This window comes from Pogona vitticeps, chromosome 3 (assembly GCF_051106095.1).
Source record: "Pogona vitticeps strain Pit_001003342236 chromosome 3, PviZW2.1, whole genome shotgun sequence".
Lineage (NCBI taxonomy): Eukaryota > Metazoa > Chordata > Lepidosauria > Squamata > Agamidae > Pogona > Pogona vitticeps.
The window spans coordinates 20,713,762-20,730,469 of record NC_135785.1 but is presented as its reverse complement, the minus strand read 5'-3'; the positions used below and the strand labels follow the sequence as shown (position 1 = coordinate 20,730,469).

General features: G+C 39.3%; 1 protein-coding gene across 2 annotated transcripts in view; it reads right to left on the bottom strand.

The window, feature by feature from the left end:
• SI (sucrase-isomaltase) overlaps positions 1–16,708 on the bottom strand; it is a 213,921-nt gene that overhangs the window by 167,923 nt on the left and 29,290 nt on the right. For both annotated transcript variants that reach the window (XM_078389026.1, XM_072996157.2), the window contains exons 2-3: positions 15,808–15,925; positions 9,298–9,371 (exon numbers count right to left, since the gene is read on the bottom strand). In XM_078389026.1, coding sequence (XP_078245152.1) covers positions 9,298–9,371; positions 15,808–15,925 — 192 coding nt within the window. The remainder of the gene's footprint in view (positions 1–9,297; positions 9,372–15,807; positions 15,926–16,708) is intronic.

Sequence of the window (16,708 nt, the reverse complement as noted above, 5' to 3'; positions counted from 1 at the left end):
GAATCTGGAAGTCCAAATGGATTTATAATTGTTCTATTCTAGCCTACAGCATTTTTTTGGGGGGGGGGATTTCAAAATTTCGATATTTGGCGGAATACCTACTCCCACCAAGGTCTACCCGTATCATCCGTGCGAGTCAGGAGGTGAGGCTGAGGAGCCTGACGCCGAGAGAGGCCTACAAGGAGAGAACTAGAAACCGGGCTTTCTCGCCGGTGGCTCCTCGCCTCTGGAAGAATCTCCCTCCGGTGATTTGTGCGGCCCCTTCGCTGGATATCTTCAAAAACCAACTAAAAACTTGGATGTTTGTGCAGGCCTTCCTCCAGTTAACCCTTGATTACTTTTTCTTTCTTTTTCTTGCCATCTTGAATAATTTATTAGTTTATTAGCTCATGTTATCATTTTGTGTATATTTGTATGTTTTTATCTATGTATTTGGAAGCCACCTAGAGTGGTTGTAAGACCAGATGGGCAGGATATAAATAAATAAATAAATAAATAAATAAATAAATAAATAAATAAATAAATAAATAAATAAATAAATAAATAAACAAACAAACAAACAAACAAACAAACAAATAAATAAATAAATAAATAAATAAATTCATCAAGTCATGGAACTTGTTGGGGCAAAAGGGATCATTTTGAGGCACTAGGTAACACCACAGCATTCAGAGATACACAGGACAAAGGAATGACAGCTCAGCACTCTTGGTATATTGGAGAAAATAATATTATTGTTTTGAATTAATGCTTCAGCAGATGTGGGCAGATTTACTGAACGCCTAGTGGAAGTGAAATGATGAAAAACTCCCAGATTGAATTGTTATTTAAATATTTCCACTCATCTTTTATATCAAGCCATTTTAAATTTTTGGCATAATTCCAGTTTCTAGTACCAGCTACTGAAACAGTTGACTAATAAGTCATCACTTAGGTAAATCCTATGGGTGCAGTGGTTCAACTCTAGTTCAGGCTACCAATTTGAGTTTTGGGCAATGACATTCATTTTTTGTATATGCAACAATTATCTACATATCATCTGTATCTATTGCTACAGATTAAAAAGAGTTCAAAGAGCTCTTTCCCTCTCCCCCATGGTACTTGTGAAAAAAAATAGTGGCAGCATTCTCAAAAAATGAATTGTTCGTGCATTCACTTCCTTTCCATTGATTCAGTGATCCCTCTTCCTTCAATTGGTTTTCAGAAGAGAACTAACATAAGTTCAGAAAATTGCTGTATCAATCAAAAATCATGTTCAAACAAACCTACTTTATTCATTTTAAAGCTCACACTGCAGGCTAATGAATTCATATAGAAGCTGTTAATCACTGATACAGAAGTGCCTTCACTGAGAGGCTGATTTTTATCACAAGGAAATGGCCCATTAATAACAACGACTAAAAGGGAACAATATGTTTTACACACTTTAAAAGTACTTGAATCTTTCCTTTACAACAACCAAATTGCTTTGCATTCCATCTCTATAGCATGCACAAACATTAATTTTATCCACATGGACAAATTATATTCATACAGTGATGTAAATAAATAAATAAACATCCCTACTTATGACCATTTCAAGTTACGACCAGCTCCCACCCCAAATTTTGCTTCTACTTCTGACTGGAGCTTCAAGTTATGAACAGAAAAAGGCAGGGGAAAAAGGCGGAAAAATCAAATTGCTAATTGTAGATGGCAACGAGGCTGCTTCTTTGTATCTCTTTTGACCCAGCAGTTAGAGAGTGTGCGATCAGAGGAGGCTGCCTGGTAAGGTAAGGTGCTGTTTTCTGCTTTTAAGAACTGTTCTGCGTGTTTTTGCAGGGTGGTTTTGGCCTGGGGAGATTATGTTTCTGTGCTGTGGTGGGTCTTGGGGGGTTTGTTTGTTTTTTTATTTTCCACCCATTTCTGATGGGTCTTGGGGGGTTTGTTTGTTTTTTGTTCCCCCCCCCATTTCCAATGGGTCTTGCATGCTTCCCTTGCTTTTTACTTTGTTTTCTTTGTATTTCCAACCTGCTCCGTTTTCTTTGCATTCCCGACCTGCTCCCTTTGTTCTCTTTGTATTTCCAACCTGTTCCCTTTGTTCTCTTTGCATTTCTGACCTTCTCCCTTTGTTTTCTTTGCATTGTGGCACAGTAGTTAAACTGCTGTACTGCAGCTAAAACTGTGCTCACAACCTGGGGTTCAATCCCAGGTAGCCGGCTCAAGGTTAACTCAGCCTTCTATCTTCCGAGGTCGAGGTCGGTAAAATGAGTACCCAGCTCGCTGGGGGGGGCAGCAATGTGTAGCCTGCATAACTAACTTGTAAACTGCCCAGAGAGTACTTGAAGCACTATGGGGCAGTATATAAGCAGCTCGCTTTGCTTTTGCTTTGCTTTTTGCACTTCCGACCTGCTCCCTTTGTTCTCTTTGCATTTCCGACCTGCTCCCTTTGTTCTCTTTGGATTTCCGACCTGCTCCCTTTGTTTTCTTTGCATTTCCAATGGGTCTTGCATGCTTGATTGCTTTCCCCCACCCTTCAGCCGGAAGGGATTAATTGCATTTCCAATGGGTGTTGCAGTGATTTTTGGATATTCTGATGTTCAGGTGATTAATAATTTATTCATGGCAGCTAAACTTTAACTGGAAGGATAAAAAAGTTAAAGTTTAGCTGCCATGAATAACTGCCATGAATGACTGGGTTTATCAAAATTGTGATATAATGATGAAATCAATTTATTTTATTTGTTCCAAAGAGCACAGGACATACGCAGACAGCTTTATGAAAACAGTGGTACGGTTTACTTCTTTTTTGAATGATCCATTCAAACAAACGTGTGGTCATCTTTTTTTCTCTCCTTAGATTACAAATATTCTTTATCTCTCAATTCATTGTGTATATAGTAGTACCTTGGTTTACGTACACCTCGGTTTACATAATTTTTGGTTCACGAGCCAAAATCCATAAGAAATAATGCCTCGGTTTATATTTTTATGGGTTTTTCGCTGTACAAAAAGTACACATATCTGTTCTTTTTCTGTTCATTCATTGTGTACATATAATATATAATACAGTCTGTGTATATTATGGTTACGTATGCATACTAAAACTAATAGCTAGTATTTCTTAGACTTGGCAGACCAGAGAAGAGGCCAAAATGCAGAGTTTTGCCTCAAGACAGCCTGATAAAATTATATAATTAACAATGTTGTTACACATGCTACTCAGAACTAGAATGAAATAAAGCATGAGACGGGACAGACATGCTTCTTGTAAATCAGTAAATGTCAAGTTTTTATTTTAACGCCATAACAAACGAAGGGCAAAAATCCTGCAGAGAAGCTGTGCCTGCGCACTAGGAATGACATCATTGGGACTCGGTGACTGCTGATGATTGAATGGTTCCTTTTGAAATCTTGGGAGGGGGTGCACACCTGGCACACAATGCAAAAGATTTGCCTGCACTCCAAAATGGCAAAAGGAAGCCTTTAGCCGTCTCCTACTGATGATGGCATCATCCCTTCAGCCTGTATGTGTCATTCTGTTCAGTGTTACAGGCTGAAGGTGGACACTGTATTGAATTATGTGATAGGAAAGACCTTGCAGCCATCTTCATTCTCTTTTTCCATCTGGTAGAGTAGTGGAGAAAGGTTCCAAGGCTTTTTCCCCCTTTGGCTTATTAAGCACAACTTGCTGTTTGGTCCAAACCTAACAAAATGTGATGAGTCATAACTATGGTAAGTTTGAAACTAGCTCCTTTCAGATGTTGGGCTACGATGCTCCATTGTTTAATCTGAATATCTGGAGATGAACCTAGAAGGAAAAGTGCCTCAGCCCAAAATTGCAAAGGTGCCACGTCACTCCTCCAGTCATAAACCACTCTATGTTAAGATTAGCCCCAGTTTAGTCTTCAGTTGAAATGCTAAGTTTTACAGTAGTTCGTCAAAAACACACACAAAGGAGCTTCAAATATCCTTTCTGTATCTGTGTTGAACAGGTCAGGATATTAGCCCAAAGTTCCCTGCAGCTCAGACCCATCTTCATAAAGCTAGATTTATCTCCAATAAATGATTTGTTGAAACATTTGTTCTCAATCTATGAAGCATCGTATCTGCATTACATGCATGCACATTCATCTGCCACACCATTCACTGGATCCAGATTGCCGGTTGCTATGCTATCTGCTATTCTTTTGCCCCTTAACTTGTAAATACGAACCATGTGTTGTACATTCATAATAATTTAGGCTGTATTGAGCTTTGCCCATCTGAGTTCCTTGAAGAAGAGCGACAAATTTAATTAGAAGTCCCACTGCAGCCCCGTTTACTAATCATTTAAGTGAGGGAGAAATGAAAGGAGTTGTGCTATTCCTGATCATAATCTTGGTTCAAAATCTTTGTGAGCAGCGATCTTCACTGAAACAGCCAAGTACGTTGGGCACTTTTAATCAATACAAAGCACCAGCCAATGCATCTAAATTCACCTATTAGTCCTCAATAAGGTAGCCCATTCAATCAATAGGAACTTGGAAAACACTTAGTAAATAGTAGGTTGCATTGATTGAATAGAACTACTCTACTTAGCATTTCCAATTGCAATCTGCAATATTGTACACCTTTCAGAAGTTAATATAAAAATAACATTTCTGTGTACATATCCTTGTAAAATAAATTAACTCTTATAAAAGATAATGAGAAAGAATCAAAAGATCCCATTAGTAATATTCGGTGTTAACCACACTATGATTATAAAAGTCCTAGCCCCAAAAGGTAAGAAAGATGAAAGGTCAAAGCTCAACTACAGTTAATTTTACCCTTAATAGCATAACTAGTTCATGATGTTCAAATATTACTGGACGAAGGACATTTGCCAGGGAGAAGAATTATTATTTACACCTTCAAAAACTCTCCAATTTATTAATGTGGGATATTGATTCAAAACACCAGGAAATGGCTCAGCATTGCTGCACAATCTTGGGCCCACATTGCCATCAAGAAAAAGGATGCCAAACTTTACATAGAAAAGGCCAGTCTGCATGTTAACAACACCGATGTCAGCAGTCAAGATGGTCTACAGGTTACCCTCTAATGCTGACTACCACTCACAAAGAGACATCAAGCAAGAGAAAATTCCAGATCCTGACTCCCTTTTTCATCATTTAACCAATTCTCACCCAAACACAAAGGAATTGACGTGGCTGTTTTTTGACCAGTTCTCTAGGAGTAGAAAGCAATCTTTATGCCAAGACAGAATCTGTCTTTCAGGTGAACTGTGTGTACCCAAGTATATCTCTCTACAGTTTAAAAGTATTTGATTGTTCATCCTGCAGGCATTTATATGCACGTGGATTGCTTCTGACACATGAAATCCAGTGCACAGCAGTGCTAGCCATCTGGGTCTAGAAAGAGATCTCAGCCAGCTTCCTTTCATGTGTTATTCAGGGTCAGAGTTCTTTTAAACTCAAGAGTGGAGCACACCACATCCAGATTTAGAGGCTAGACTAACAGAAAGAAGTAATATTTGTTACAACATCAAGTTTTAAGTCACTATTAGGTATGTGTGGTGCATATCTTTCCTGCCAAATAATGCTTACTGGGTATTTACCTGAATCTCTTTGAGAGGGAAATGAAATGGCTTAAATTGGGGCAATTAGGTGACTGAATCTTTTATTGGGAAATTTGGTTAATTCATTTTATAATCAGCTGAATATCAGATACAAACGACTGCACAAAGAAATCACAAGAGAATAGCTTACGTTTAGTAGCTCACCTCTTTTCACAGTGACTAGCATGTGATTTTTAATGTTAAATTAAAAATAAAAGATGTATGCTTACATACAGTTGCTGTCTATATTTACAGACAGTAAAAAACAGAAAAAAATCTAGAGAGTCCACATGTGAGAGAACTTCCTCCATGCTTCCTTAATGCTTGCAGGTCAGGAAAAAAAGAGAGAAAGTAACAAACAAAGGACGGGCAGCATACAAACAGAAAGAGAGGAGGGGAAAGCTAGAGGCAGGAAAAAGAACCTCAACAATAAGTTAATGGCAGGGGACAATCACCTCACACGGTTACCAGTGCTAGTGGATGCAAGATTGTTATTATCTCAGCACCCTTTCTCAAGCTTGCATGCAATAAATATTATAGGTGACATTTTTTAAAAAAGTTTTATATATATATAAATGGCATATCATATATAAAAAAAGTTGTATATATATAAAACTTTTTTTAAAAATGTCACCTATTATATATATATATATATATATATATATATATATAATCATGGCACCTTAAAAACTAACTTTCATATTTTTCAATGTGAGCTTTTGTGGACAATGTGAGCTTTTGTGGACAAGTCCACTTCATCTCAGATAAGAGCTCTTAAGAGCTCACATTAAGAAAATATAAAAATTAGTCTTTATGGTGCCATCCCGCTTTTGTCTCCTCCCCCCACACACACACCTATGATGCTTGCACAGACTAACATGGCTACCCCTTCTAAAACATGCAAGAAGCAGTTTCTTGAGGACACAACTACAACCTCAGCATTTCCCTACAGGGCCTGAACACAACTGCAGAGTCCAAATTCTGCATTAAGTCTCAGGTAGGCAGTAAGGAAGGTTGGCTAGATTAGTGTTTGTGACTGGCACAAAGTGAGTGTGGTGGCCACAATTCCCCTTCTCCTTCTTCCAGCAAGGCCAAACGGTTGCCTCCAGGAAAGGCAGGAGATGGGTAAATGGTTCAGCCTTCACAAAAAAAGGATGAGGAAAGTTTCCAGTGCTCAGAGGTATAAAAATCTCTACTTTTCCTCAGTAAAAGTCCCATTGTCAAGGTTCAGTCCTTCAGCCCCCTATAGAACTGGTTCTTAACCTTTGTTACTCAGATGTTTTTGGACTACAACTTCCAGAAGCCTTCCCCATCAGCTCTGCTGGCTGGGGTTTCTGGGAGTTGCAATTCAAAAACACCTGAGTAACAAAGGTTAAGAACCACTGCTTATAGAACTGATTTACTCAGAATCAACAGAAGAGGGTAGGATAAGTACTAATCTGTTAAGAAAATAAAACTAATTGTTCTCAGTTTATTTGAGCAGCTCCTGATCTGGTTTAACTTATTCATTCGTTAAAACAATACAACAATAAGGACAAGATAAAAATAATTATTAAAAGATACACTTATTTAGAAAAAGTACTCAGTTAGATTAATAAGGCCTTTTTTATGAGATCTTACAACAGAAAACAAGAACTTGGCTACAGACTCTTTAACTGTTTGGTTTATACCTGCCAACAAATACTTCTGCATGGGAGTAAATCAGTGCTTTAAAAAAAAAAATCGTAACTTGCAATTGTTTGTTGAAACCTCCCCAATTTTTTTCATAGAGAAGAATGCTGATTTGAAGACCAATTTTAACATTAGAATTATTTTATAAATGATGGTGAGCACTATTGTTTTCTAGTTTAAATAGCTAAGCACTGGTCACTGGAAATTCTCAAGTACAAGAAGAGGAGAAGAGGTCTGAACCACAGATGTTATCCATTGAAGGTTTTGGATTTCACCCACCCTGCATTTCTACTATACATATGCAGTCATGATGTACAGAGTGCCATGCATGGAAGTAATTTATTAACAGCTACATGTTATGCTCTGTTGCTTGTATAATTATGTTGTAAACTGAACATAGAGTGATCCAGCACTATACACTGGCATGTAAGTTGAAATTCTATTACTATGATTACAATTACTATTACTATCGCTGCTGCTGCTTAGGAATCTCATAATTCTCAATTCACCTTATGTTTTAGACAGTTTGGTGTCTGTTTATGTGTGCTCTAAATAATCATTCTTTCCCCACAATATAATGCTTTTCATAAGAAAGCATCACTATAAATACTGATAAAGTGAACCTCCATAAGTGCAAGTGCTGAGACACCCAATGAGGAGAAACATTTATAGAGAAGTATTTATGTATTGATTTAAAACATTTTTACCTCACCTTTCCCTTTAAAAAGGGCCCGAGGTAGCTTACATCGTTAAAATACAACATTTAAAGCTACACTAAAAAGGATGGAATAGATACCACACTAAAAGACAGCAAACAAAAGCACCACCAAAAACATATTCTTGGCACAACCATCCATTTTTTTTAAAAAAAAGCACTCAGTAAGCCAATCATTAAAGAGAGCTTGCCTGAAAAGTCTTTGCCTGCTTGCGGAAGGACAGCAAAGATGGGGCCGTTCTGGCCTCTTGTATGAGGAAGTTCCAAAATCTGGGAGCAGCAAGAGAAGGCCATCTCATGATGATCTTAACACTTGAACAGACTCATAAAGGGAGATGGAGTCCTTGAGATAGTTTGGACCCAAGCCATTTAGGACTTTATAGAACCAGCAGTTTGAATTATGCCTGGAAACAGATCGGCAGCCAGTGGAGCTGCTGTAACAGAGGGGGTTATGTGCTCCCTGTAATCAGTCCCAAATAGCAATCTGGCAGCCATATTTTGGACCTGCTGAAATTTCCAAACACTTTCTTTTAAAAGGAGGGACTTAGCCAAGACCTAGTCTCTCTTTTAATGCCAAAATAAATCAACATTTGGTATTTTTCTGTGTATAAAAGACTTTTCCTAAAATAATTAGAAAAATTGAGGGTTGTTTTATAGATGAAAGTAAGGAGGGGGTAGGGATCAACGTGCTTTGATCCCTGCTTTCCGCCTCCACTATTTTCAAAGAAAGTGGAGGGGAAAATCACCTCCTCCACTTTCTTTGCAAAAAGTGGAGGGGGAAAGCTGCTTTTTGCAAAGAAAGTGGAGGGGAAAAGGACTTTTCTTACAAGAAAATGGAGGAGGAAAGCGATTCCTTCTTTTCCCCTCCACTTTCTTGAGAAGAAAGTGCTTTTCCCCACCATTTTCTTTACAAAACGGTTTCACCCCCCTCCACTTTCTTTGTAAAAACTGCTTTCCCACTCCACTTTTTTCAAGGGGAAAAGCAGCTTTTTGCAAAGAAAGTTTGAGTTAGAAAAGTGGGGGGTGGTCCTTATACATGGGGGTGTCTTATACATGGAAAAATATGGTAGATTGCCATTAGTGTACATGCTTGACTCCTTGAAGGGATCTTCTCTCTTAGTGGAAATACCTCCATCCCCCCCCCCCCCTTGTTACCGGCACAGTAAATAGTGATTAAGGCTTCCCTTCTCCTCCAAAGAGATCATGCAAGAAAAGTTATGTCTATTCAGATTTCTCTATTTTTTTCATACTTGTTAATTTTGTAACTCTCTGTATTATTATTTAGAAAGAAATCATTACTAAGCTTCTGCTTCTAAATGAGCTTTCATACCTGAGTTGCCACTTGGTCTTGAAGGCAATTTATTTTCTCAGATGATTGTACATTTGGACATGTGGGTGAAAAATCTAGAAAAAATCGATACATTTATTGAATTAGCATAAAATATTACCGCTATTGCTACTACGACTGTCACGAAGAGGGAGAAGGTTATTACTATGATGGCTACTTGCACAGCTACTAATAATAACAGGGCTAATGATAATAACATGGGAAAACATAAGCAGGATATAATCAAAATACAATAACATATTCATTTCTTGTAACTTATTAGCATTTTTAAATCAAATCCTTGTAGCTGCCTTTGTAAAACAATGTTGATCTCAAGGACTCGTGTTTAATAAATTTCAGCCAATGAACTAGAAACACACTTTGATTATATTTTTATGCACAGCCGCATCACCATTTCTTCTGGAGATGTGAGCACCACAGAGACACAGAAAGGATATAGGCAACAATGAAAGCCTATGAATATTGAGTTGCATGTATGGTGCTCTTCTGTACAAATTATATTTATAATTAATATGTGGAAACTGTGGGTGAGTCCAGTTAGTGTGACCCCATGCTCACATATACACATCATCTTTTTGGACAATAATTTCCAGAATCCCTTGCCAACATGGCTATCAAAGGCTGCAAGACTCTGGGAGTTGTTATTTAAAAAAAAAACACTTTTCAGAGTTCTGTCTTGCTTACTGATATGGCCACAAGGCCTAGGTTTCAATGCATGGAGATTCCATATATCTGACTACATAATAATCAACTAGACAAATTGAAAGCCATCGCTATGTAAGGTGGAGCAGCAAACGGTGCCTCTCCCTTCCCACTGTAAGTCAAGGTGAATGATAACAAAGTCATTGTCACCATCCGTCTCTGGCAGTAAAAAAGTTATGTGAAGTGGGTGTTTGGCTGTGCCTCATAGTGAGGTGAATCTGAGGCATCTGACACAATTCCATTGAAGGTTAAATAAATAGTGGTAATGTAGGTACATCTCCACACATCCGGAAATCATTTAGGCCTTTTAACACTGAGTCTGGAGTTTTTCAAAGGAGATAGCTGAACTGAAGCTCCTTTGGCTAATTGCAATTAAAGACCTCCTGTGATCAGGGACTCTGATAAGGCAGACCAAGCTTTCCTCTGTAGAGCTTCCTGGTGAACATGTAAAGGAGGGAGTGTTTTAGCTATGTGAGGATTTTTTTTCTCTTTTTTAATTAGTGTTCAGAAAGAGGCAGTATGGTGTAGTAGCTGGACGGCTGGCATGGGATTTGAGAAATTCAGATTACATTAACATATTTTACCTCTCTTTCCAAACCATGAGAGCATGAAATGGCCACAGCCTTATCTTAGGGCTCAGAGGGCCTGTCTTTGAGCCTTGAAATTCATTGGATTATCTTACATCTGTTGGAGTTACAGCAACCTCACATGCTGTCTTTAGTAGCTGTGGCTGGGAGAGATCTTTCTGGGCTGCTGTGATAGTCAATCAATCCAGCGGTAATCAATAGTTCCCTCCTGCCACTTATTTCAAAGAGAGCCCCATCTCTCTGCTCAGTTTTTCCCCCTCTCTGTTGTCTGCTGGAAGCACTTAGTCTGTTTAAGGTCCATTGTTGAAAATCAGTCAGCTATGTTTTGTCAGTCTGCTGTTTGAGCTGTTCAGTTGTAAGCAACTGAAACCTTTTTATTCTTTCTACCACTAATGTCTCAGAGGGAGTTATTGAGACTGCAAGTGCCAGTTGATGAGTTAAAGGGGTGGCCTACCTGAGGAATGTAACACTAATTCTGCTCTGTGAATCTTTGCACTTCTGCTACACAGCTAGAGCGTTTTAAACAAAATTCTAAAGTCTGTAAAAAGATGTGCCACTCATTCTTAGCCTGGCCTACCTTATAGGGCTGTTATGCGGATAATGTGGAGAGGAGAGCCATGAGTGCTGCTTTGATCTCACAGGAGGAAAGGCCAAATATAAATGAAATAAATCACCATAACTTAAATCTTCCCATTTATATTATCTGCCTGCTAAGTCACCAGCTAACCTTTTAAACACAATTTTGCAATGGATAATTTCCCTTTTCTCCCTCATAGTATTTCAGCTGCATTTCTTGTGTAAGAAACATTTTCTCAATAGTCCTTTATTACACAGTGATCTCCTCCCTGCTCAGGTCAGACAAATTACTTGTATTTAAGCCAATTTTCCTAGAGCTACTACGTATATTTTAAAAATACTTCGCTCATTTTGCTTCCTCCCTCCTTCCAACCTATTTGTCTGCTCAGACTAGAACAGGAATTTTTAAGAAGAAGGGGGGAAGGTATGATCACTGCCAAAATTAAACCCTTTTTAATCCTCATTGATTTAAAAACAACATCTCCAGTAGAGTCCATAGACCTATATTGTGACTGGATCATATAATAAATTAGAATAAACTCCTAATGGCTTTACTAAATGCCGGGCGAAACAGAAAACACTGGAGTTCCATATGATAGTTCTCACAATAATGTGACAGTATTGCAGAATTTTAAATTTTGGTTAAATTCCTCTAGCAGTGAAACAGAAGTGCAGAGACTCCCAGGGAAGAATTAGCTTCTAGTTTCCCAGTTTAGTCCACCCCTTTTTCTCATCAACAGGCACATACAGTGTCTCAGATAGCTGTAAAAAGTTTCATTATTTACAGATCAACACATAAAACAAATATGGCTGACTGATTTTCAGTAGCAGGCATCAACAGACTAACTGACTGCAACTTACTCAAGTGGGGGAGGCAGAATCAGAGGCCGGGAAGGAATTATTGGTTAGTGCTGTTGTAAGTTGACAAATCAACCCAGCTCAGAAAGATTTCTTCCAGCCACATTGACTAGAGGCAGCATGCAATGTAGCAAAGAAACAAAAATGAAACAAAACTCCAACAAACAGATGTTACAGACTTGGAAACACATTAGTGTTAGAATGACATGATCCATACAATCTTAATGCAACTACAGTATTATGTAGACTTGTGCACTGAATATGAAAAGGGCTACAGGACTTCCAGGTGAGAGAGGGATTTGGAAGTGTTGCTTACTCCATCCTCAGGCTGCCATCACCCTTTGATGCAAATCAGTTATGCTTTCAGGCTGAAAATCTAAATGGGGCTTCCATCTTCTCTCCCGTGAATCCGAGCAGAGCAACATAGGCCATATGGAGACTTTTAAAAATCCCATTTTCCCCCTCCCTTATACCATCATACACTTCCAAAAGTGTTGTGCTGCCATGAACAAAATTATCTCAGCTATGTGTTGGGTTTCTTTACACAAAACACTTAAATAATAACATAATTGCATGCCATCAAGTCAATTCTGATGTATGGCAGCCCTTTCCAGAGTTCTCTACGTAGAGAATACACAGAAGTAAGTTACCCTTCCCTTCTTCTGTGGCACCCTAGGACTATACAGCTTGCCTATGGCTCTTCCCTATGAATCACAGTGGGGAATCGAACTGCGAACCTCAACCTCTCCAGCCAGGTACCTAAACCATTGAGTTATCCAGCCAGCTCCAAAAGACATTAGACAGGATAAATTCTCCTGGTGGGGACTTTAGAGGTCAATCCTTGGTTGTTTCATCAAGCAAGAGTGAGGACTTGCCCAATGTTTTCTCCCCACTTTGCAAGAAAGTGATATATTTCCTAAGGCTATCAACTCAATGGTTTTAGATAAATTATGGAAAGTGCAAATGTTGCACAAAATGATGATAGCTGCCACTTTGTTTCATGAACTCTGAAAGATCTGAAGCATTTTATGGGCCCTTGGCTTCTTTTTCCATAATCAGCTAGTCCTCCTCTGTTGACTCTGGGTGTGTCAACTTTACTTTGTAAAGAAAAGGGACCCTAGATTTGCACAGGGGCACTCTTCTCAAGCAGAGGGAGGAAAGGCCATCTTTGCCTTCCTTTCAGACTAGGGTTCGGGAAAAGAAATGGGTAGGAACTGAAATAATGACGAATTGTGCTGGCTCATTGGTTCGTGCCTACCCACAAACCATGAACCATCGCCAAACCTTGGGTAAAAAAATGAACTGATTTGTGGTTCATTTTTTTTTCCAGTTTGTGCATGGTGGAGGGGAACCTAACACCTCCACCCCCTATGCCTGCCACCTGCCCCCTTTCCACTGCCCCCATCACCTCCCTGCAGAGAGACAGCTGGCCTGGACCCCAGAAGGGAAGCCAGGCTGCTGTCTCTAAAGGCAGCAGTAGCAGAGGATGAAGAGGGGGCAGTGGCAGGACCAGGTAGGGAGGCAGTGGGGGCAGGAGGAATGGGGCAGGGCATCCATTTTGCCAAAGCACCATGAATGGCAAGCAGAAAAAAAAAAGTTTGGGACCACGTTTCATTTCAACACAATGGGGCCAATGAACCATGAATGATCCTGGTTCAGGTTTGGTTTTTTTGTTTGTTTGTTTGTAGTAAAGATGGGGGATTCATTTTCAGCCATGATTATCTCCCCCCTCCAGAACCCGCCAGTCCACTTACAACGCAGTGCACAGTATGTGTGGCCGGCATCATCAACAGCACACCAATTGCAGAAGTAGCATGGCTGCTGCAGTGTCACCTCCCTGCTTGCCCGCCACTCCAGCAAGGGGTGGGAGGACAAGTCCCCTCACTCAGCTGTTGATTGGCCAGGCAAGCAGGGAGGTGGGGCCGTGGCAGCTGGGCTACTGCTGAGATTGGAGCACTGACGCTGATGCTGGCCATGAGCATCACATTCCACATAGTAAATGGACTAGTGGATTTTGGAGGTAATTGGGCCAGCTTTTGCCAGTGGGATTCGTCTTCCTAGGCAAAGATGTATCCCCCCCATCTCTAGCTCATAGTTCAGTTCATGTCCATCTTTAGTAAAGAGTAATGTGGTGCTTGAATATTCCTTGTTTAGTAGTCTCATGATGATGTCAGGACAGCCCACATTGACAGGAATGAGACATTCAGTGAGTGTTCTTCCCATTCCCAATACAGACTACCCTTCAAAGAAAACAACAGACAATCTTTGCAGTCCTACTTTCTTCCATAAGCAAGACAGTGCTGAAGGTTCAGATTTATGTTAGGAAAAATGAGTTGTTGTAGGTTCAGATTTTTTCAGCTTGGGGTTGCAGCCTGTTCCTTGAACAACTCTGAAGACTGACTACAGAAAGGTTTCTTGCTTTGAGAGGTCTTGCATCTGTGAGGCTGCAGTGAATGAACACAATGTTTATTTCCTGCTTTAAATGATGAGTCAAATATAAGGCCCACACTTTGGTGAGATTAGACCAATGATCTAATTGTTGGGTTGCTGGTTTTTTCAATGTGCTGAAGGTTGTTTAAAGTAGTAACTGAGAGAAACCGATTAATTTTCTTTGATCATAGAAAATTACGGTGAATGTCTGGAGAGCTGCACAATAGAATGTCATATCAATACCTTAAAATATGGCTCATTATTTCTAATAATGAGGTCCTATTGTATGCAACTTGTTGGTATAATTATCTGATCGGTATGTGTCACTCTTTGTAATGACCTGTTATCAAGACAATTCACTGAAGCAACTTCAGGGAACTCCAGCAATTCTTTTAATATTACACTGTACAGATAAAGGACCCATAAATATCCATCAGTTCTCCTAAAAAAGACCTAAGGCAGCTTGCAATAATTAAAAGATGACATTAAAAAGCTAAACATAGTAACTATACAACAAGGAATTAAACAAGCATTATATTTAAATGAAATCAATACTAAAACACATTTAAAAACAACAGAGCACAACAATCTATTTTAAAAAAAAACCTCTCAAGCCACAAGTCACTAAAGAAAAGCCTGTCTGAAGAGAACAGTCTTTTCCTGCTTGTGAAAGGATTGCAAAGATGGGGCCAGCCTAGCTCCCCATGGGAGGGAATTCCAGATTCTGGGAGCAGCGACAGAGAAGGCCCTCTCCCGTGTCCCCATCAAGTATCCGGGGGGGGGGGGGGCTGAGAGAAAAGCCTCCCTTGATGATCTTAATTCCTGGGCAGTTGGCATCTTTTAGATGACTTGGACCCCAGCTGTTCAGGGCTTTATAAGTTAAACCCAGCAATTTGAATTGTGCCATTATGTCTTCTATTTAATATGTTGTAAACTGTCCAGAATAGTGCATTGCACCGATGTGGCAATAGATAGATAGATAGATAGATAGATAGATAGATAGATAGATAGATAGATAGATAGATAGATAGATAGATAGATAGATAGATAGATAGATAGATAGATAGATAGATAGATAGATAGATAGATAGATAGATAGATAGATAGAGACAGAGATAGAGATAGAGATAGAGATAGAGATAGAGATAGAGATATGCATGTAGACTGGTTATAGGAAGGTCTGAACTGGCTCTTGAAGGGCATACCAGAAAATCACATGAGAAACACCTTGGAGAACAGGTGTTTTAAGTGCTTTTAAGAGTCCCCCCGCCCAATCATTTGAAGCAACTTTCCACTTATGGCTCACTGAAACATACGTTGTTATTGTTTTTACATTTACCTTTAAAACCGGAATGACCAGTTGCTAGAAGGCCTATCAAAATACTTGCTACGACCGCTGCCAAAAGGAAAAGAGTGATCAGTGTGACTTCAAGTCCAGAAAATTTCTTCTTTTCCATCTAGAGACAGAAAAACAGAGAAGTGTTAGGAAGGAATGTCCCTGTGAGCTAAGTGTCTCACAAGCTTGTATCCTTGATCCAAGGAGTTAAAATGCAACCATAACACTTTTAGGAACAAGTGAAGTATTAAGTTCTTTCTTCTTTCCCCTTGAAGGCAGGAATAATCCTGTTGATAGAGCTATCTGTAGCCATGTAGGTGAAGGTTGTGAATCATCGCTGAGAACATTGGGAAAACCTTGACTGATCGACCAAGGCATATACCTCTTGGAAGGAAAACTTTGCACTGATAGAAACAGGCATGTTTCCTCAACCTTTGTTCCTGCTTTGATAATAGCTATCAGTACCCTCATTAAGTCCTTGAAAAAAAAGGTTTAGGATTGGTTGGTAATATGCATTTGTAAAAAGTAACCAGCAAGAATCAGGAATTAAAATATAGTGCAGGTTTGATCTCTTAGCTCGTGATTCAAAGGAAATAATTATACCAGCTGCTCATCTTGGCATAACTCCCCAGAGAGAGAGAATGCTTAGCAAAGTTAGAAACGGTGCCCATCTTTGACAAACACTGACTGTCAAAGTGTTAGGGTTCCACAGCCAACTGCTCAGTCTTGTGTGAACAACACCATGGTGCTATTAATGTTTAACTATGACTAGCAATAAAATTCCTTTCAAAAAAAATCTCTAGCTTTCAGATCAATGAACCAGCAGTTCATCTTGTCTTCATCACTGGGATAAAAGCATTTTATTTGTTTGCATAGGCTAATCGACAAGGGGGAAAGCTGGTGG